Source organism: Pagrus pagrus, assembly GCF_965226575.1.
Source record: "Pagrus pagrus genome assembly, chromosome: 3".
Taxonomy (NCBI): Eukaryota; Metazoa; Chordata; class Actinopteri; order Spariformes; family Sparidae; genus Pagrus; species Pagrus pagrus.
In genome coordinates, this window is record NC_140187.1 from 20377581 (window position 1) to 20400867 (window position 23287).

General features: G+C 40.2%; 1 protein-coding gene across 7 annotated transcripts in view; it reads right to left on the minus strand.

Moving 5' to 3' along the window:
- The window catches only part of LOC311254384 (low-density lipoprotein receptor-related protein 1-like), a 99273-nt gene extending 95462 nt beyond the window's left edge, over positions 1-3811 (minus strand). For 5 of the 7 annotated variants that reach the window (XM_084348112.1, XM_084348111.1, XM_084348108.1 and 2 more), the window contains exon 1: positions 3025-3810. In XM_084348112.1, the coding sequence (XP_084204238.1) occupies positions 3025-3121 (97 nt within the window). In that variant the 5' untranslated portion in view covers positions 3122-3810. Of the gene's footprint in view, positions 1-3024 lie in introns of all 7 variants that reach the window. The other 2 variants (XM_084348109.1, XM_084348107.1) reach the window with 1 other exon arrangement.
- Positions 3812-23287: the final 19476 nt, after the last annotated feature.

The following is a 23287-nucleotide window of genomic DNA, read 5'->3' on the forward strand; positions in this document are numbered from 1 at the left end:
GGACACTAAGATTTCACATCAGGTCTGATGCAGTTGTATTGTCTGTATGTTGAGTCTTGAGCCGGCTGGAAATCTTCAGCAGTGTGATTTCATCACTACAGCCACATAAACCATCAATGTAATAATGTGACTGAACTTTATTTAGCCTCTGAGTTGTTTTCCTCCAGGAAAAGCTGCTGACCAAAGTACTGGATTTTATATTCGCTCAGTTATGCAGTCGTGGCTGCTTTTCAGTGTGTCATATAAGGTAATTAGGCAGAAACCAACCAACACTCTTCCAGTTATGCACTGATCTAAACCACATATCGGCAGAGCTAAATATACTCGTCCTCTATTATTTACGTCTTACTTTTGAATTGTTGCTTGTGTGACATAAGGTCAACAGCAAGGAGTACCTAACAAAAATGCCCTCAGTTGTCAGTTAACAGTATAGTGGTAACCTTTTGGCCACGTGGATGTCTTTGTGATTTGCAGCATCGCGCTGGTAACAGCCAAATGCTGGGCCAGTTCTAAGGCCTCCACCAAATGTTGGAGCAGAGGAGTCCTCAGGGGAGAAGTAGCAGGGGAAGAGGAGCAGCGGAAGGTGAGATAATTAAGGGGAAAGGAGCCTGTGTTACTTCTGTTATCGAGGATGTGTTGTAAATGTTTAATTTGAGGGAGGAAAATTGCAAAAGGAGGAAACAAAATGAGGAACAGGGCATTTCAGAAAAAATAGAATGACATAAATTGATGTCTGCATGAAAAAAAAGAGATGTTTCAAGTGGAAATGATTCCAGCTGTCCTCTGTGACACAATTTCTCCATTTTTAGTTTTCTATGGAAGGTGTTTACCACTGAAAGCCTCAAGGGACAGTGCTCAAGTGATCACCAGTGATCTCGTTTTGCAACGGCATTACAGTACTTGCAATGTGAATTCCTTCATTAAGGCCTTTTCCACCAGGCCCCCAATTAGCAGCGCCTTCTGAACAATTTGCGACTGTTCGTGGAGGTCCCCTCTGGGAAACAAAGAGCAGTTTAGACCCAATTAAACTCAGGGTTTGTCGGTGGCCCGGGGTCTTTGCTCTGGCTACAGTGCAGTGACAGGGAGAGAAAATCTTTAGAGGTCTAGAAAATGGAAAAAGAGGAGTTGCAGGCAAGTCTGAAAAACTTTACTGGTAACATATGTGGTTCAAAGGATCTGAAAATCAAAGAGGCAATCAAAGAGGTTAAGAAAGCAATTTAGCTGCGCTTGAAAGGGGGTAACATGCACTCGAGCTTCTTATACAACAAGTGACATGTTGCTTAAGGTTTGGTAAGCTTCAAACTGTCGCTGTTACAATTACAGACATCCAGTAAAAAAAAAAAAATCCAAGTTATTGAGTAAATCTCACATTCAGTCTAAGCAATTACATGAGCCGTGTCAACTGTGAAACGAGTTTCAATAGGTTTTCCTTGAGAGGCTACGTGAAGCACAGCAGCCTCTGCATCCAAGGGAGTTCTCAAGTAAAGCTAAGGTTTGGCGATCTCCTCTGCACAGGGCTGACTCATCAAATGAAGGCATTAAGAATGACGGGGAGGAAAATTTCACTAAAACAATAACAGTACGGCGAGGCAGAGACTGTTTGTTTAAACGCAGGATTTCTCAGCTGTTGCTGTAGACCGTGGAGGAGGAGGAGGAGGAGGAGGAGGAGGAGGGGGAAGCTGTATGGGGATTGCAGGCTTGATCCAAGTCTATCTTCAAGGTGGTAATTTATATGGATTTTGCTCCCTAAGAACCTCACAGCACTGGATTGCCAAATGCAAAGAGATGACTTCAAAGGCTGAGGGACGCGTTTACGGCCTGACGATGAATCTCACAGAAAGCAGCTCGTGGTTCGAGTCAGTCATGCGTGTTGAAGCCCTACTGGATTTAGTGATACGTCAAATTTAAAACCCAGATAAACTAGTTTTCTTATTCTTATGTCAAAATATTCTTTGGACATAAGCGTTCATTCGCAGGTCATACCATACCCGAGATGAATGAGAGGCATTACATCTTGGCTGAAGAAAATAAACTCACATTCTCTTTTCACCTGCAAAGAATTGAGCAAATCTGTCTGCACCAACTGCTCCTTTGATAACGCCCTTCTCCTTCTCCTTTCCTTTCCTTTCCTTTCCTTACCAAACAGACGAGCGCGTGAGTGGGACCGTGGGGCTTAATAGTTTCCAGAAGTTGTTCCAGTCTGCGACGGTGTGTGTGTGTGTGTGTGTGTGTGTCCACAACAAGGTCGTAGGGGAGCTGTGTTGAACTGCTCTCTATCTGCCTGCAGATCAACATATGACTGTTGGCATTCAGGGGTCTGATGAACATCCGAGCTGCCAGATGAGGGGATCTAACTGTAAAGATCACATGTGACGAGCAAAGATGGGTCGATTGTTCCAATAAAGCATCTCTCTGAGACATGAAAACACCTTAAGAGAGGAAAAAACCACACACACTTTAAATTCTCCATACGAATGTGACAGTGTGTCTGATTGAGGAATAGCACCACTGCTGTCATCACATCAGCACACCACTTGGGAAAGCCTGTTGGACGTGAGCTGACTGGAGCTCAGACACATTAGATACAACATCATCATCATCATCACAGATCGCAGTCGAAAAAACCAGAGTGTCTGACTGCTGTGAGAAATTGAACGCATCGATCTGTAAACAAGTGGTCTGAGCAGGTACCGGGGCCTGTGCTACAGTTTCATCACTGACTGCCAGGCTGAATGTGTGAGAGCGCCTGTATCCAGAGGAGGGCAGGAGGAAATGTGCGATCTGCTGCTGCTGCTGCTGCTGCTGCTGTGACATTGCAATATTCACATGTGGCAGTGAGAGACAGAAACAAAAGACCGCTGCAGTTTGTCTCGCTTTCATCCCCTCCACGTTGCTTCCCTCAGCCGAGCCGTCAGGAGGCAGTCTGCTCTCCTTGCACGCAGACAGACCGTACAACAAATGCTGTGTGAACACACTCGTGTAGTTGTTTTTTTTTTTAAATATATACATAAGATTCAAGCTTACCATCAATAGCCCTCCCCGGAGCGATTACTTTGAAACTGTGCAACAATCCCAAGAAAAGCAATCCTGTCGCCAACATGTTGGCCGTGGTGCGCAACATTGTAGCCTATCTTGATAGATTATTAGTCATCAATCGCCCCCTTTGGTCCCGTCCAGCTGGAGGTTGCAGACAGGCGACGACGTGTAACCACCGTGCCCGGGCGATGATGCTCCTCACTGGAGAGCCGCGTTCAGCGCTGCGCAGTGAAGCTGACAGGGATGCTGCTGTGTGTCTGCCCACTCGGAGGATTATTTTTCAAGGCAAAAAATAAAAATAAAAATAAAAAAATTAATGAAAAAAAAAAAAAAAGCCGAGGCTTCTCCCAGCCCAGGGTTTGCTCAGGGGCTCCTTGGATGCATGGACAGCCCTGCCACAAAGGCTAGCAGGCTGAACTGAGCATCAAGCTAGCCTTGGTTTGCAGTCGAGATGAGGGGGAGCTGGCGCCTCTAATCATGCAGTTGTCCGTCTTTTGTTCCGCCTGCCCCGGTGGAGAGAGAAGCCGCAGGAGGGAATAAAAGAAGTGGATCAAATGTTCCTCTCCTCCACCACCACCTCTGCTGCCGCCGCTGCCTCTGCTGCTGCTGCTGCTGGCCACAGATTGAGCCTGAAGCCTGGAGCTCAGTCAGTCAGCAGGCTGAGTGACGTCGCAGCAGCAGGAGCTCTGCCGGCCCTCCCCTCTCTCACTCCAGCACCCCGAACCCCAACATCCAGCCAGCAGAGCATCCAGCCACCCGCCTCCACCACACCACAACAAACTTACTGCAACAGCGATCCGGACTGCGCCTCAGTCACACTTTAATTATTTAGTGCGCATGTATGTATTTATTTCTCTTTCCCATTCATTGTTGTCTGTTTGTTTCACTTGCAAATACTTTGCAACTTTGTTGTGCTGATGCTGATTGTGGCCTGTTGTTCAAGGCTGCAATGGTATGAGATATTCATGGTACAATAACCTCCTCAGATAACGGTTAAAACTGCATTATTATCTTTGTTAGCATTATTATTATTATTATTGTTATTATTGATGTTGTTGTTGTTTTTTGTTGTTGTTAAATGACCCTTTTTAGGGTTGAATCAAAAGGGTTATTTTTGTGCTTTAGCCTCTTATAATTTCACAAAATTATAATATAATATAATCTGTAGTTTCACGAAATATTAAATATATGATTTAAATACATACAGTCATACATACATACATACATACATATAGGATATATGTGCCCAAAAGTTGTACTTGAGTAAATATAAATATATCGTGTTAAAATATTACTTTAGTAAAATTGAAAGTAACCCATAAGAATAGAGAATAGTACTTGAGTAAAAGTCTTCTGACAAAAGTATCCGACATTTAATGTACTTAAGTAATAGAAGCAAAAGTAAGTAGTATTAGTAGAAGTAGAAGTAAGTATACATGTGCATAACTTATACATACTGTATATTTACATGTACAGTATATACTGTATGCTATTGGATGACCAGTTACATAGGATCTGATTTTTTTGTTTTGTTTTTGTTTTATTATTATTTTCTTTTTTTGTTTGTTTGTTTGTTTGTTTTATCCGATTGCTGATAAAATAAATACATTTTAAAATGTGTTACTTTGGCTCTGATTCAGCATGTAATATGCAAAGGAGTTGCCATAATTATAGTACAAAAGTACAATATTTGCCTCCAAAATAGCATAAGTAAAAGTATAAAGTAGCAGAAAATGGAAATATTTATTTATATTTAGTGACATTTCATCACTGGAAATAACACACAGTAGAATTCAACACCTTAGATAAGCAAAGTTCATACCAAGGAATGCTTAAAACTGGGATACTGCTGCAACCCTGGTCATATTAGTACCGAAACAACAACAGCAAAAATAATGATGATTATGATAGCACCAAATAATACATAATCAAACTGACTTTGTTCAAAGTATTGTATATGATTTGTCCATTATTGTGAGTTTCATAGGCCTATCATATCACATAAATATGTCTGCACCCCAGGAATTAACAATCCATCTCCCCAAATTACTAATTAGCCTCTGCTGGATCTTCCTAAAGAGATGGACCTCCAGAGCCTGGGAAATGGTTATAGAGCAAATTGTAATCAGTGTTTAATTAGACATTAGAAAGGAGAAATAATTAAAGCACTTTACAAATGAAAAGAATCAATTAATCGAATTATAAAGTTACTCACCAGATTGGTCAATAAAGAAAAGCTTTAATGAAAGATAATTATGAACAAATCGGTCTGTAGAAAAACTGATGCATTTTAGGGTTGATTTGAGTAATAAAATCAAAACAAGCATGGAAAACAATGAACACGTTTTAATTGATACAGTGGAATCATTTAATCAAGATAACATAACACTGTAATTTTCCCCAAAAGTGAAATTCACAAAATCAATTTAAGTATACAACTGAAATAGAGAAATCATTTCCTGTGTTCAAAACTAATTTAGCAACATCATTTTAAAATGAAAAATAGAGGCCACACACTTAATGCAATATGCATTTCGTTTAGTCTAACCACCTGGTTCCCCATTTACTTTTCCATTTGGTGATAATATTGTAGCTAGTTTTGGACCCATTTAGCTTGAATGACTTATGAATTCTTAATCGTCTCTATAATGGGAAGCAGCAACTGGATTGATGAGGCTCCTGCTTCACGGACTGTCTCCTTCCAAGGATGCAGCCTTCATGTGGCCTTCAGAGGACCGAATGTGTGAATTGTCTGAATGTATGCCTCCTCCCCAAATGAGATAAAACGTCCTCAAAGGATTCAACATTTCATCATCAGAAAACCCTGCCCCAAGTTTCAGAAGTACCAAAAAACTGGTGAACAGCATGTGAATGAATGTTGGTATATTGATAACCAAAGTCAGTCGTGTCTTTCAGATCATGGCAAAAAAGGCCACGTTAGGTGAGCTCTGTTAACCCATGAGGGCACCATACTGACTTTATCCATATTATTGCTTCTGTTTGTACAGTAGGTCAGATAATCAGAAAGAAACACAAGACAAAATTGACATGATTTCGCAGTAGACAGCCATGAGCTGCCTCCGTGACACATAGTGTCACCAGTTTCTTTTCTCCTACCAGCAAGGAGCTTCATTGAGGACATAACAAGCAGGAGCTTCACACAGCTTTTCCAGATCCTGCGTCATCTGTGCATTTGTTGTGAAGATGTGCAGATGCTGATGATCACTGGCTTCAAAATCATGAACACTGCATGTTGTTTGTTTTTCAATCTAGTATATGATCAAGTCAGCCCTGTAATATTTACACCATAATTAATATTTGCATAATGATCTAACCTTTTGTTGTTTATATATTTTCTTCGCTTTTCTCTTGTAATTTTGATACACATGCTCAAACACAAGCTGGAGGGTGCAACAAAGCATTTCATGCCACAATATGTACAGATATGTAGCTACATGACAAATTTATACTTGAAACTTGAAAGTTGAAACAGCGATACAACTACCACAAATTTAACACCAGGTGGTGCCACCCATGGATTTATGTCCCATCCACAGCATTTAAACCAAAAGGCTGAAGAACTATTCTATACATCAGTCTCTCGTGTTGTTAAACCAAATAAAGTGTGCTGCTTACCAAAACCTATTTCTGAGGATATTATGTGATTTGTTATATGGCCATGACTGTTTGATGTGCTTTGTATGTCTATGAATATGCGTCATATGTGTAACTGTGCGTTTAACCTGTGTGTAAATTTCTATAAAGGAACTGTGTAAGGATGCAAAATGACAATAAGTTTTATTGATCGTATTTTACCATATCATATTGTAATGAGAAACCCCTGGCCAGGAATGTAAAACACAGCAGCGAAGGTAGCTTTTCCCTCATTATTCTCATGGGATGTGCTGCATTTGACATCGGAGACATCACACCATCTTTAGTTTCTTGAACAATGACATGACAGTTTCTGGCTTCTGGAAAAACAAACTTTACTTCCTGTCAATATGGCAGAAATGTCCTGATTTTGTTTTTTATGGATTCTTTTACTACCGCTATGCTGATGATATCCAATTGTACGTTTTTAACTGACTAACCCCGTGTCAGTCAGATCAGACATCAGCATTGAGGAAATAAGAGTAGATCCTTCCAACTGAACAGCTCAAAGACTGGGCTTTCTAGTTTGTACATAACAATAGATCAAACATTGAATCCCATTATTCACATACCCTTTGCTGAACAGTTCCCCAAATTGGTCACAGATCCTGGTAAAAGGACAAGCTTCTCTGAACCCCACTGAACAATCTCCCATAAAAGATGCCAGAATTATTTTAACACTTTCACAAACAGGAGCTTCACCATGAACTACTACTATCACTGCAGCAGTCCACTGTTAAGATTCCTGGCAGGAGTCTCCAGACACTCCAGACTCCCAGTGATATTTTGGATTCATCATCACTTAGCATGTACAACGTGTTTGTTGCTGCAGGGCAGGTAGAGATGAAAGTCCAGTTCAGTAAATGATGACATGTGGTCATTTGTGTGCAAAGAGTAGAAACTGGTATAACGGGTTTAACTTAAGGCAATTCTTGGATGATTAGAGGAACAGAAATTCAAGTCCACAGATGCATTTTATTTCATTGAAGAGCACCCTGCAGAGCTGAACCTATTCCAATAAAGAAAATCTTTGGGGCTAGAATGGTCCGAAACCTTCTGATGTTCATAGGTGTACATCAGAAAAAAAACTGATAGTTCTGAAAGACATGGCATTGTGTGCAGAGACACATGTAAAGTTATAGTTACAAAAGGGGAATCAATAAATGCTTTGATTGATGTAATAGCTTTGATTATAGCTCAATATACCTTACAGTGTTAAAGTGAAATCCCATCCCATACATAGGGATGTAACCATGGATCTCAATGTACAACATTGTTGGATCCTCATCCAACAAAATTATGTCATTCCACATATATTGTTTGTTGACACATACAGCTGAAGTGGGGTTGTATTGTATACATAAGGGCCCCTGTAACTTATAATTAAACCTTTGCAAACATCTTGAAAGAAAAGGCCAGGATTACATACTGCTAGTACTTATCACAAACAGCAGACACTTCAGACAGCAGACATCTCAGAAGACTGTTTTAAATCATTCTGGGACAGAGTACATGCATAAATGAGATACCCTTTTTTATTGTTTTGAGTTTGTCAGTTTTCTTCTCTTAAGTCATGTCAAAATTCCTAGCCTAAAGATGTGTTTTCATAAACATGAAAAATTACCAACGCATTGAGAGTATTTTCAAATCAACACACTGTTACATAAAAAGTAAATGCTTAATTCAATGTGTTTACTTTTCCAAACTGACTTGTATTCCATAACTTTTTTAGAGAGATGCCAAAAAACTGTACTGTGCAAGTACACAGGAAATGAGATTTGGGCCATTTTCAAAACAAAACAAATGGCACTCAATAAGAAAGGCATTTATCCAGTCCAAATAAAATAACATTACACAAATTATGCAAGCTCACATCCTCCCAGCACTTTGTCTTATCTCTGCATCCCTCTCTGTCAACAAGACAAGGACACTTGAAACAATCCTGTCGTTAAGTTAAAACCATTCACTCAAAAACAGATCAGGTGTGGCTGAACTTCGACCTTTCAACACTGGCCTACTCAGACGGGTATCAAGTAATTCAAGGCTCTGTTAATGGTGGTGGTGTCAAAGTTTATTGGAAGACTTTTTAGATTTTTTTTCACAACTTGCAATTCCAGTTTGGTTTATGACTCCAAGTCACAGGACTCATTTGTGCATACCACAACTCTGGTGAGCGACATAGATCTTTCAGTCTTCACAGTAATTTGCTATTTCAGTGTAAAATACGCCCAGGAAACATCTCGAACAGCCAATCTGAACTAGAGGCAACATGATGGTGGGTCTGGAGTCTTCTCAGTAATTTTACTTAACAGAGATTATAATCAAATCAAATTCAATCAAGTCAAACTCATCAATCAATTTTACATCTTTAATATGTTGAAGAAAAGACAAATCAAATTTATTTTTTCGCAGATTATCCGGCACAGACAGGAGCGCATGTACATACAAAGCCATCCTGATCATGCAGAATTGACATTCATATTATTCATCCATCAGTTCAGAGTGTTAATACCAACACTGGTATACTGTATACAGTGACCACCACAGCCACCAGGACCTGTCTTTGAAATGTTGCACAGCACTGACATCCAGTGGGTCTACAGTGCCAGTGTTACATTTCAAAGAACAATAGGTCCTTTGTGTCAGAGATTTTTTTATTTTTATAGTTTTCTTTTCTTTTTCTTTTTTTTTTTACATAAAATACAAGAGACAAATTAGTTGGCCCACAATATCCGGCAAAACAAATCTTACCACCATTATATTAATTGAGCTCACGCTTTGCAGGCAACTCGAGGAGAAACTGCTCTTTTGATAAAACGCTTTCATTTTCCCAGATGAGTCTGTAGCACTTAACAAGGCAGACGAGACACCACTTTAAACAAACTTTGATCTGCTTTAATTCTACCAGGATTTCAGTTATTTTCCCAATCCACTCTTCATCCTTTAATGTTTGCACCGAGGTGTTTGGCAAGGCTTGAGGTGCTTATTTTAGTTTTAGTCTGACTTATATCGTGGCAGTCACACCATACTGACTTGAACCTATGAAATGTTGAGTTTCAGTCCAAAAATATCCTCATACCAAAGGCTTTTGCGCAATCCAAACTTAACTAAAAACAGACATTCAGTGGAGGGAAAGGGAAAGACACAACTACAAAGACTTTCAAAATAAATGCACAAAAAAACCCTGAACTTCTTAGACATCCTCAAACAGCCACAGGCATGCACATGTGTAAAGCACGCAGACACGTTTTACACAATTCTGTGGTCAGTTTGAAGCAGTGTGGCACCATTTTCCTTTGGTATTTTGTAAGAGCAAAAAAAGTCTAAACATGACTTTTTTTGTTTCTTTTTACCTTTGTTTTCAGAGCAGTTCAACCATTGAGTGAGGATTTGATTATGTTACTTGCTTTTGTCACAGGACTGATGAGTTTAATGCTTGATTTTCATCACATTTGGCATATTTTGACTTCAAAATGTGGCATTTTGAGCATTTATCAAGGTAATTTTGAGGGACAAAATTCACTCTCTTTGTCAGCATTACTGTCTCGGTTGCCAAACAAGTCCTTACAGCCCGATTGCCCTGCCTTGTGTGATATTTTTAATTTCAGCAGACAGCCTTCAAATTATAGTATCATGAAGGATTAAAACACTGAACGGCACGAAGACAATTTGAAAGCTGAATAATCAATAAGGTCAAAATGTTAGCATTTTATTTGGTTATGCTACTTTCATTATAGTCACAGGACTGACGTGTAATGTTCAATTTTCATTTGGCATATATTCAGCCATCCCACATGTTTGCATTTTGAGCATTTATCAGGGTAGTTTGGCCAAAAAGGAAGAAGAGAAAGGTCACAGACAGTGAATGAGAGGGATTACTTGCAATTAAGATGTAAATGAAATGCATCTGGATGAATTAACGTTTGTTTGTTTGTCCCACACTTCATTCTGCCCCAGTGTTCAATGTCAGTGTCTGCAATCCTTGTTGTTTTATCTCTGTAAAGGTTCATAACTCCAATGCTTATCTTGAGTCTGTTGCATGATTCCTGACATTGGAGCCAGCAGAACCCAGAGGGGATTAATGAATGAAGGGGTCACTGAATCACTATCAGGGTGCATGTGAAGAGTGACAGGAAACAGGGTGAGAGACGGGGGAATGACACGCAGCAAATTGCCACAGATCAGATTTGACCGCTGGGCCACTGTACATGGAGCGCACGCTCTGCCAACCGAGCTACTTGACTGTGTGAAGACACAGAACACATCACTGAGCCCGGGACCACTCAGCAACACGCTGCAACTTCAACATTTCTTTGGCTCATTGAAGGGGAAATGTTGATCTGTGTCAGGCATGGAGTAGTGTTTAACACCATCTACCAGCAGATGGAAGCATAACACAGATGACAGACACCCTGATGGAGATAGTGGGCCCTTTGCAAACATCACTTTCATTTTAATCTAATTTTCAAAGGTCAGACCTCAGTCTTGTGCAAGCTAAACTAAATTCTCAGTTTTACATATTTTCAGACACAGAATATCTTTGCTTAAAAAATGTGTAAAACAATGAATGAGAGAAAGTGAAGCAATGAAAATGGACAAATTCATCTCATTATGTGCGTCTCATTAAAATTCTCTATCAGGTGATAATCTCATAATGAGGATGTCAAAGGACTGTTGACGTCTATCATCTCTGGTCATCTTATGGGCTGCACACCAGACTGGGATTCACCACCCGGGGTTGCAATTACTCTTTTTTTTTTACCTCCTCTTTTTCCCTCACTTTTTACTATTACGTTACATGTGTGTGTGTGTGTGTGTGTGTGTGTGTGTGTGTGTGTGTGTGTGTGTGTGTGTGTGTGTGTGTGTGTGTGTGTGAAAGAGAGACATGGGGAGAGTGATGCGCTCTGATGGCTCACACTGATATTTGACCCTGCAGTCATTAGAAAGTGACTCACTGATACTGTATATACACATCTTTTATTCTTCTGACATTTTGCGCAGCATTAATGCCTCACCTCATCCATCTCAGGGCAATTTTCGTCTCCTGCTGTAGCTCTTGTATATTGATCTGAGCCTGTGCAGCGTCATGTTGTAACATCATACTGTATCTGTTGCATGACTCATGTGTTACGTTGTAGTTTTGAAGGACAAAATTCACTCTCTTTGTCAAGATTACTGTCTCGGTTGCCAAACAAGTCATTATAGCTCAATTGCCCTGCCTTGTTTGATATTTCTAATTTCATCAGACAGCCTTCACATTATAGTATCATGATAGATGAAATCACTGAGCAGCAGGGAGACGATGTGAAAGCGGAATAATCATCAAAGTCCAGATTTGAACAATTTTGACATTGTGCTCCTCGTCAGTCGAATAGTAATCCCCCACATGTAGCAAGACAGCACATCAAGTATTAAAGGTATGCTATGCAGGATTTATCTGACTCTTACAAAACGGATCTCTCTCAGGGGCAGGGGTGCTGAGCCTGAGAGGAGGGGCCAGGTTTAAATGTTGTGTTTATAAACAGTAACCAGCCATCCCTGCATAATATACCTTTAAAGTAAGGTACCAATGTATCAACATTATGCTACAGGACAGCGTCTCTCACTTCCTCTTTATAAATCTCTCTGAAAAGATTGACACCGACTGAGTTACTCCTCTCCTTCTGAGATTGATTTTCACCTCAGAGGATGGAAACCCATCAGTCTTAAATATCAGAAAACCGCCCGTCATCGGTCTCCCGCTAAAAGACCTCTCCTGCTCCGCTGGTGAAGTTTCTCTTTCCAGGGCAATTTTTATTGTCGGAGTAAGTGAAAACACCATTCATCTGGTTTGTGTCATGACTGGAGCAAGTATTTCATGCGTCATTCTTTCATCCACGGCTAGGGCCCATGATGCACCACCGCCCAGTTCACTGCGGCGGTGATGGAAGCCAGGTTGGACGTCCAAAGAGAAGAAACAGGTCAGTGCTGGTGGTTCTCACACTGCGTTACTGTTAAGAGACGTGACGTTTGTAATAATCCAACCTTTCAAGTGGGCACGGTTTAAAGGATTAATATCAATACCTGGTATTTTCAGCTAAGCAGAGATAAAACTCACCTTCGTACACACACTCAGATCTGCCCATAAATCTCTAAACTGTATCATGATTTGGACCTACATCATCACTCATCTTCCACACTCCCTTCCTCTCTCCCTTCGCCGGTGCTCTCGTCCTCCCCTCCCTCGCTTCAGAGCCAGATGGATTACCTCATCAATCAAAGTTCCCAGAATCACATCCTGTGTGTGTGTGTGTGTGTGTGTGTGTGTGTGTGTGTGTGTGTGTGTGTGTGTATGTAGTGTGTGTGTGTGTGTGTGACCCACCAATGCAGTGTCTCCATTCAGTAAGAACACAGTACGAGTACTTCATATTGCAGCCATTTTGTAACAAAAAAAAAAAAAAAAGGCATTTCAAGTAATTAGTTTATCATTCCTCTTGTTTCATCTGCTCGTTCTGATGGAGCCACACAGGAAACTGCTCATTTTGGCCAAGCACGAAAGCCTCTTTAACGCCGTTTGAGAAAATTAACAAAATGTCTGGGCGGTCTTGGGTGGTTTGACACATTATGGATGTCAAGGACAAACTAGAAGAAGTCTAAAAGCAGAATAAATGAAAACATCACGTGACGGAGGCAGAGCGAGGCATGGGCTCTGAGTTCAACAAAGACAAGTCAGTTTCCAAAGATGAAAGACTAAATACATTTTTGCAAGTCTTTGTCCAACCACAAAAAACTGAAAATAGAAAAATATAAATACATTATTTTTTAGTTTTAGAAGCTTTTCAAAACAGCAACTGTATCATTTATATCATCAAAATAAAAGATAGCCTTGACCAACTCAAGAGGCACGGTGTGATTACAATCTTAGCCATTTGTTTCAATATCAATGCATTATTAAGAGAAAAAAAACACACAACTGTTAAAAGTTACTTTTTTCTCAATATGGCAAGTTATTCCTCACTCGAATCGAGGGACTAAGGACAGAGGAAGTCGCTCACTGTACAGATTGTGAAGCCCAGAGGCATGATTGTGATTTTGGGCTCTATAAATAAAATTGATTTGTTTATCATTTCATCATGTATATATCATTGGATTTTAATCTTCAACAGTATAAGAATAGCAAAGTCAAACATGGCGCTATCAGATTTTAAAGATCTCAACCCCTCCCCTTTACTTTGACAATGTTGTACAGTCTTTGTACTTTTTTTTTCTTCCTCGAAAGGAACAATTATGGAGCAGGCAATGCTGATAACACCTAAGGAATTTGAGGCATGCACAAACAGCCCTTCCCCCATCCGCCTCGCTCTCTCTCCCCTTCCCCCTGCCCTCATCCCCGTCTTTCCTTCCCTCCCACTCCATCACCAGGCTTTCCTTCTGCCTCCTTACACTCAAAATCTGTTGCTCAGATTACTTCCAGCTGGAACGCAGAGTAAATAGCCCACTCAAGAAATTCTTGAAAACTAATTAACAAAAAAAGAGAAGATAAAAGACTAACAAAAAATTCTGAGGAAAGAGGAGTTTTTCCTTTCATCAGGTTCAGCAGAACTTCATGAGAATTGTGATGTTCTGATGTCGAGCCAGAATTTGTGCACCTTTTATTACAGAAACACTGTTACAACCTGTTAACCATAGCCTGGGATGGGTGCGTTTAACATGTTGAATGCTCTTGCTTGAACTTGAATCAAGTAAGAGTGACTGGTAGAAAAAAACTTAAAAAAAAAAAGTTATTTCAAAGTTCTCAAAGGGAGAACCCTTAAAGATAGAAAGATAAAGAAAACAGAACAGAGAAACTGCGTCAGGTTGGTAATAGTCTTACTCAAGTTCATTATGACATATCTGACTTTATTTGGTTTTATTGTGTTATTCAGAGAGAGCCCGCATTGATCAACATCACTTTAAATGTGCACTTATTAGTTTTGGGGAAGGTATTTTAATCAGAAGAGAAAGAGAAAGATCTTTAATGCCTCAACAAACTAAATAAATAAACTCTCTTTGTTTTCATGACTGACTAAACGAACTGACCTTAAAGAACGACACAATTTCATACTGTTTTACTTTACTTTACTATATTTGGAGGACCCTGCCACCTTTCTAGCTTCAAACAGTTTACAATATTAATAATGATTAACAAGGTAATAATACAAACTCAAATATGTATTTGGTGTACAGTATTTCCTTAACTAAATTAAAAAGCTGTCCTCAGAAGGAATAAGGTTCCCAGAACGCTGCTTGAAGCAAGAAAGGTGGCTTCTTAGAAGGGTCCTGCGAATATAAACTAAGTGAAACAGAACGAAATTGTGTTGTCCTGTGATCACAGTTTGTCTACTGAAAATTACTGAATTACATTTGAATTACATTTCTTCCCCAAAACAACAGCATATGTTGAAATAAATGGCCATTTTTCACAAGGGTATATTGTGTTATGTTTTCCATGCATAAATAAGCATTTATTGACAACTTTTGTGCTTGTGCTTGTTGATTGTGTTGCAATAAACTTTATAAAAGTAGGCTCTGTAGGTTCAGCCCTAATTCAAAGGCAGTGTATGCCAAGGATGGATTAAAGGGTTAAAGGTGGAGGGGTTTTGGCAGTCAGGGGTCCAATGTCTGTCTTTGCCAAGGGCCCCCAAACCTCAACCAAACTGCTTTTGTTTGGCTTGTATTGGAGCTTCCATAAAAAGAAGACGAAAGAAGAATAGGATGGAGGTTGATATCCTTACATACGTTTACCTACTTTGCTAAATGCACGGAAATAAAGTATAACTGTCGCTGAGACGACATACATTTATATCTCACTCGAAACACAGCACGTTCTTATCATTAGCAAGATTATAATACATACACAGGCTGACATTTATTTGTTTTCTTTTTTTTTTTTATGCATTCTCCTCAAGCCTTCCTCACCAAAACTTCCTCTTTCACACTCTCCCTCAGAAACACATTCCCACCGCAGGGAATGCCTGACTGATTGTCTGGCGTGTGAGGATGTGTGTGTGTGTGTGGTCTGCTCAGCGGACGTGTAAAAGTAACTTCTCTCACGTGAGGCGAGCACACACATCCATCTGTTTGTGTGTGCTGTCCAATACGCATAACTTTAGTGTTTCTAATTTTTACTACAACGCAAGGATGGAAATACACCAAAATATCCTGCCCCTGTTGAGCGCAAGCACAATTACAAGTGTACTTTTTATGAGTTCGGTGTGTGCGTTTTATTGTCAAGAGTTTAATTTGAAATTCACCTTATTATTTCACCAACACTTACCACTCGGGTAAATTCAAACTATTGTTGCCGGGTGAATAGCTCATGTCTGATGATAACTATCAGGTATAAACACAAATTAAATTGAGTAAAAGTGTTTTTTTTATACTTTCAACCTGAACTAACGTGCGCTGCCTTTGGTACACAACTTTTTAAATGTTATATTTTAAATCTGAACCTGTCCCTTTTCTTTCCATTTGCCCGCCTGTGTGTGTGTGTGTTCAACCCCCGTTTGTTGTCTTTCTCCCTCTGTTAGCGAGTCTGACCTTGAACCCCACGCTGACAGTCTCAATGACCGAGCCCCTCACTCGCACATGAACTCCCCGAACCTTTCCACGCCATTCACATCCACTTTCCTCCACACAGGCTCCCCTTCCTCCCAAACAACAGCTCACTTTGATGACAGAGGTTCACCCCCACAGCATTGATGCTGTTGTGTGTGTCTGTGTGGGTGGGTGTGCTGGCTGTTAATGCAGGCAAAGGGTGGAAGGGTGGTATTTCCTCAACATGTGCTGTTGTCCTTAAATAGATTGTATATGGGTGGTAGTTGGAGTTGTTTTGTTGTATTTTTATCCTGAAGTTTTAAATAAAGATGAGCTTTTGTTTCAGATGTAGTTTTTGATACATACAAAAACAAAAAATAGAAGAACCGGACCAGATGAACTGTCTGTTTTAAGGAATGATCTTTGACCTGTGTTTCGAAACACTAGAATGTTTTCGGCCTCACTCCCACATCGAGGTGCTAATAAATTAAACAGAAAAAAATCAGGCGGTGCACCATCTCTCCTATCCCCAATACACACCATTAGGCAGCTCAGCAACTTACACACACATTTACAAGCACGTATGGGCACATACTCGCACAAACACACTAACAAACACGCTGCTTTCTTTACCCTCGAGGTAATAAGGCCAGAACACTTGGGATGGCGGGGGCTGGGTTACGTAGCAACGAGCCTGTTGACGTCCAAACAATGTTCGTGTCGTCAAAGTGGCTGCTTGTGCCAGACTGAGGTTCTGCTGAGTGCAACAATGTCACTGGTGTGCTCCTAGACGCAGACAGAGGAACAGCCCACAGACAGGCTGCCGCACTGAATGAAACAGACACCAACACAACGTGTCTGCAGCTAATTCGCAGAAATACTGTTCACACCGCTGTGTTTGTTGTTTTACGGCCCGTAGAGAGGGCTTGCAGTGCTCTGAACTAAATGAGCAGTCTGAGAAGAAAGATTTGGGTAAATTTGGGTAATTCTGCAACTGGAGTAGATCTTTTATGAAAGCTAATAACTGAGCCAGAGAAATGAACTTTTTACCCTAAATTATAGCCTGTATTTCTTTGAAGAAATCTGGACGGATGATGTTCAGTGTTACTTTTTGCAGGACTCATTAATCTTCTACATTATAAACTGTTCGTTTGCATTTGTTTTTAGCTTCAGGCAAACTTTAGTTTCGAGGATTGGCAAGGCTGTCCAGCTCAGCTCCTTCATTTGAACAACACGTTCTGTGGAAAAGCCCGTTCTGCTCACCAGCTGCAGAGACATCAAAGTGGACTGTGAGACTGTGGTCATCCGTCTCAACAGTCTCCTTGCTTATACAAAAGTCGCATTTGGCGTCACCTTTAAACTTGTAGCATGTTGGTGCTCCCTTGTGTGCAAGCCAGAAAAATGATGATCCAGGCTTTTTCTTACAGGACTTTTACATACTGCACTAAACATAATAGAATTAGAAGTCCCCTTTAATTCAATCAGGCCTCATCCAATATCAAATAAAACCTATTTAAATCAGCAAGATATGAATTTTTTTTTGGACCTTCACTAAGGGTTACTACCAGCCTATCTCGTAATGTGGAACAGGCCCTATGTAGTTTGGAGTAGAAATTCGAACTCAGAATTTTAATATTGCATAATTGAATAAACAAGCTGATCTCAGAGGAAAATAAGGTCCCGAGAACACTGCTTGAAGAGTCTGGCAAATATAAAGAAAGTAGAAAAAAATGTTTAAAAAAAAAAAAGGGTTACAAAGACAGTTTGTTTAGGCATAAAAAAAATCAGTCACTGAAGATCCTTCTCTTCTGATTACAATGTTTTCCCCAAAATTACATAGGTCACCTTTGAAGAAAGTGAGAAAAAATTCCTGGACCCGTCCCTTTATCCAGATCCGCACCAATAGTTAATGAGGTCTATTCTGGGTGGAGACCCACCCTCCGTCCAAGTTTCCAAGGAAATCTGTTTAGTAGTTTTTTTGTTATCCTGCTGACAAACCAACCAACCAATGTACAGGGGCGTAAACATAACCTCCTTGGCTGAGGTAATTACATTTCGAGCAGTCCATGCCACATATAAGTGGAGTATATGACTTGCAGGTTGCATAATTCCAGTTACCCCCAGATATATAGAGTAGCAGAAGTGCTTCATGGTGTATTTAATACCCATTGCTTTGTAGTGTAACCAGTGGTGATTATTTTGAATGCCACTGCATTTCAGGCATCAGGTTTCAGCTGCCATCTGTGTTGGGACTCATCTCCCAGCCAATCACTGGCAACAGGAGAAAGTGAAAAGGCATTTAAATATAGCAGAAGAAGATAAGAAGCCAGAGTCCCCGACCAGGCAAGCGTGGATAAGATGTGAGAGGTAGCTTCAGGACACCGCTCATTCACACTCTGCTGGCAAATGTTTAGGTTTAGTACCGTGCGTGTGTGTGTGTGTGTGTGTGTGTGTGTGTGTGTGTGTGTGTGTGTGTCTGCTATTTAACAGCCTTCGTCTGTGACCTTCAGAGGAAACTGCAGGGCAGCGTCAGTGTGGGCACCAGATGCAGCGGTCCTGCTGCATTACACCATGACCAGTCGACATCACTGGATCATGCAGATGTTTATTTTAGACCATTTACAAGACTTTATCTGTGTAACAGGCTGTGCTTTGCTGATGGTTTCCCTTTGACTAAACCCTAAACCCAAAGTGTTTTCACTCGGTCCGATTTTATGTATCTTGCATGAGACTGCTTGCATCAGTGTTGCGCTGCATAATTATTCACATCCAGCTAATGAAGGAAATAATGTCTTGAATGGAAGGAAAGCGGCAAGTTGGATTGTAGGAGCGTAAGACCCAAACCAAATTATATGTTTGACTTTTTAGTAGTGGCTACTCAACTGCATTAGGTAGGATGAGGCAAAATCTCAGAGAAAATTGGACACCAAATCCAAGCAACAGACGTTTATTTACATTAAAGGTGCAGTATGTAAGATTGGCCACCCATCAAATTCATGCTCCAAACAAATAGGGGGCAGAATATCACCAGACAGACCGGTAACTGCTGGTAACTGTAGCTGCTATTAGCTAGTAAGCTAACCAGGCAGCCAGCAGTCGTATTAGCTGACTCTGCCTGGACTTGGAGCTCAGAGTACCAGGGAAGTGTTGTTGTTGTTTATTATTACCTCTTGAGGTACGAACTGGCTATGGCCAAGCTGGTTAGCACATTAACTTTTGCATGTAGTTTTGATACTTAAGTACATTCAGTATCAGATACTTTACCTTGACTTTCACTCAAGTACTATTCTTAAAGGATAAGTACCGTTTTTTACAACCTGGACCTTTTTTCTAGCAAAAGATATGGTCATTTACTCACCCAGATAACTTTGGTGTCATTCGGCGTCGTTCGGACGAAATTAGATCCAGTGTAGCGGCGATATATCCATATAATGGGAGAGACGGGGCAGCGACACACAGCCACGAAACTAGTTAATTTCACTAATATTTTGTTATGAAATGCTAGCGCTATTAGCCTCTGAGTCCGGGCTCGTCCGTTATCAACATCCGGGGTCAAACTAGCAGTAGCAGCTACAGGTAAACAAGGCGCGCTGTCGCGGGTGCGCGCGCAGCTCAGAGACGACATCTTCCAGGTCAGAGGTAGTAGATCAGCCTACAGACCCCGGATGTTGACAATAGACGAGCCCGGACTCAGAGGCTAATAGCGCTAGCATTTCATAACAAAATATTGATGAAATGAACTAGTTTCGTGGCAGATAATGTGTTATATAGAGGCTGTGTGTCGATGCCCCGTTACTCCCATTATATGGATATATCGCCGCTACACTGGATCTAATTTCGTCCGAACGATGCCGAATGACACCAAAGTTATCTGGGTGAGTAAATGACCATATGTTTTGCCAGAAATAAGGTCCAGGTTGTAAAAAACGGTAGTTATCCTTTAAGGGTGACTCTCACTTTTACCAAAGTAATATTTTAATACAATATATTTACTTTTGCCGAAATATGACTTCTTACAACACTGGTAACAACTATATAATTGAAGAGCATTTAGCTTTTCAACAGACAGAAACTGAAAATATAGGCTGTGATTACAGACATCACAGATGTTAACCAGCTGTGTCATCTGCAGGCCAGTTGGCCCGTCACATGGTTGGCCGTCATGACGCAGACAAGAAGTTGACCTAATCTCCAAAATGCTTTCTCCACACATGACCGAAATGGCTGAATACTTAAAGACCTCTCTCTGAACACCAAATATTGAGCTCGATGTGTTTTTGCTGCTTGCTATAGTAATGACAGAAGAAGAAGTGGTCATGGTTAGGGAGAACCTTAATGATGACATAATGATGCTATTTTTCCTCTCTGAGCCAGTGTGAAGATTGTAAAGGTTGAGTAAGTCTGGGACACTAATCTCATCTTTTCAATTATAAAGGTGCTCTCTCATTGACATTCATTTTAGAGACGTTATGTGTGATATCTTTCTTTGCAGCAATTTTCTCGAAAAGGGGCAGAATCCAGAAATGTTATGAACAGATATCTCAGAGATTTTCTGGAGAATAAGGACCAGTTTGTTAAAATGCAGCACATCAGGTCACATATGGACTCAATATACTTCATTAGGACGTACATTACACAAAGACACCTGATACATCTTATTTATTGTCATGTATGTGGTCCAAAAATGACCTTATTTCTATAGTATCTGGGATGACATGAACTCCAGCTTCAGTTGGATATCTTGGATATCTCTGAACATGAAATCTGAGATTCTCATGATGGAAGAGTCTCATGATGGATAGCATCATATTTGGATCATATCTGGCATCACTCACGCAACAGATTCTTGGAGTTTCAGCTACAGGACGCTGACAAGCAGATTCTATACGCTAACTTTGTGATGTAGATATTGGCAGTCAAGAGCGAGCTCCATGGCAAAATTAGATTCAATTAAAGGGGAATTTAAAGCATTATGAGGGAGAATGTTCGTAAATCTTGTTTTATGGCACAGATAAAACGGTACAACATGAACAGGTCAAAATAGAAAGCAGAGATCTGTGATGTCATCTTTGTATTTGGAAGTGCTCCATATGCAATAAAGAGCAGCTTTAATTAAATGAACTGTCTGAACTTTTATTAATATGGATTTATAAGGTGAATTGTAATCACACACGCTTCCCCACAATTCCCCGCTCAGACCAGGATATTATTTGTAGAGCACATTTCTACAACAAGGTTTAAAGAGTGCTTAGTAATCAATACAAACAAACACAGAGGGGAAGGTTACACAAGCAAAGATGAGGACAACGGCAACAACAAAGAGGGTAAACATAGATCTGGTTGGGTTGAAATGTGGTGTTTTTATACTCTGACTTTATCGCAGATGATGTGTCTGAATGCTGTCATCAGCATTTTAGCACCATAGACCTGCTCTGATTCAACAGTACTGAAGAGGAGGACTTAGAAAAACATGTTAAATGACACGCAATTGTAAATTTGTAGTTTTAAATGTTGTCTTAAACCTTCAGGAATCAGTTCACCGTCAGATTTTTTTATTACTGTGAATTTTTTATGGGATCCTCCTCAAGCTCAGCTGGTTTATTATACTTAAAAAGATGTCCACTAACTCCTGGGTTTGTTGTTCTAAGAAAAAATTCAATTTCTGAATAAGCTTTCCCTGTAAAGAATTACAATATGTATATGATAGTTTATAGTAAATATAGCTACAGCCCAAAATCATATCTTATCATATACATGTATTGGATGTGGTTTAGGGTTTTTGCTGTGAAGCTCGCTTGCAAATAAAACTAATGAGGATTTCTTCACTGAAGAAAATGCCACAAAGTTGCCTGCTTGTAAAAAGGAAAATAAAACTGCCAATTGGAAAAAGTGAAAAGTGTTTTAATATCTCATTGAAACGCTACTTTAATAGACTAGACTTTGACTACCAATTACATAAATATACTCGTTAAGATTTTATGTTTTTTTGCTGTGTTAAAGGATAAGTTCACCCAAAATTTAAAATTCCATCATCATCAATGCCTCACGTCGATGGAGAGTCGGGTCAAGTCATAGTCCGCAAAACATTTCTGGAGCTTTGCAGCAAAATGGTGTTGCAGCATTCTCCTAAACAACTTAAGTAGATGTGGACTTGTTTAAAAACAATTCAAGAAAAATAAAAAGATGAAATGGCTCCATACAGCTCGTCTAGATAATCCAAGTCTTTGGGAGCCCTGAGATGCTAAATTCATGTGAAAAGACACGATGGAGCTCTTCTTTTAGCTGAGCAGCTACAGCAAAAATTTAGGAGAATGCTCCAACTCTGTTTTGTTGTGAAGCTTCAAAAATGTGTCGTGGACTACAAAAAATTCACCTGACTTCCCATCGGCATGAAGGTGAGTAGATCATGACTCACAGTTTTTATATTTGGACGAACTTATCCTTTAAGATGGCATTAAAAGGAGACAACGCCTAGCTCTGGTGAAGTTGGCTCGGGCACCGCTTGGCGATGCCTCGGCCTGCTCAGTCGTCTCCTGGATCCACACTCTTTACATATATTACAATTGGTCTCAGATATGCTGTCAGTGCAACTTGTAAACTTTCTGTTCTGTACATGCGATATCTATTGCACGTCTGCTCGTCCTGGGAGAGGGATCCCTCCTCTGTGGCTATTCCTGAGGTTTTGTTTTTTTTTCCCCCTGTTAAAAGGTTTTTTTCTCTCAACATGGCAAGTTTTTCCTCACTTAAATCAAGGGTCTAAAGACAGAGGATGTTGTTTCACTGTACAGATGGTAAAAAAGCCCACTGAGGCAATGTGACTGTGATTTTGGGCTACATAAATAAAACTGATTTGATCTGATTTTGAAGTTAAGTGAGGTCAAGGAGTGAGTTAAGACCGCCCCACCCCAGACCAAAAAAAAAAAAAAAAAAAACATGGTTCACCATAACCTGATTTTTACAGGGGTTTTGTCCTCAGAGTCACAGTGTTCAGAAGCTCCTTTCCTCCTTATTCTTCCACACAGTCGCCCCCCCTCCCCGGTGG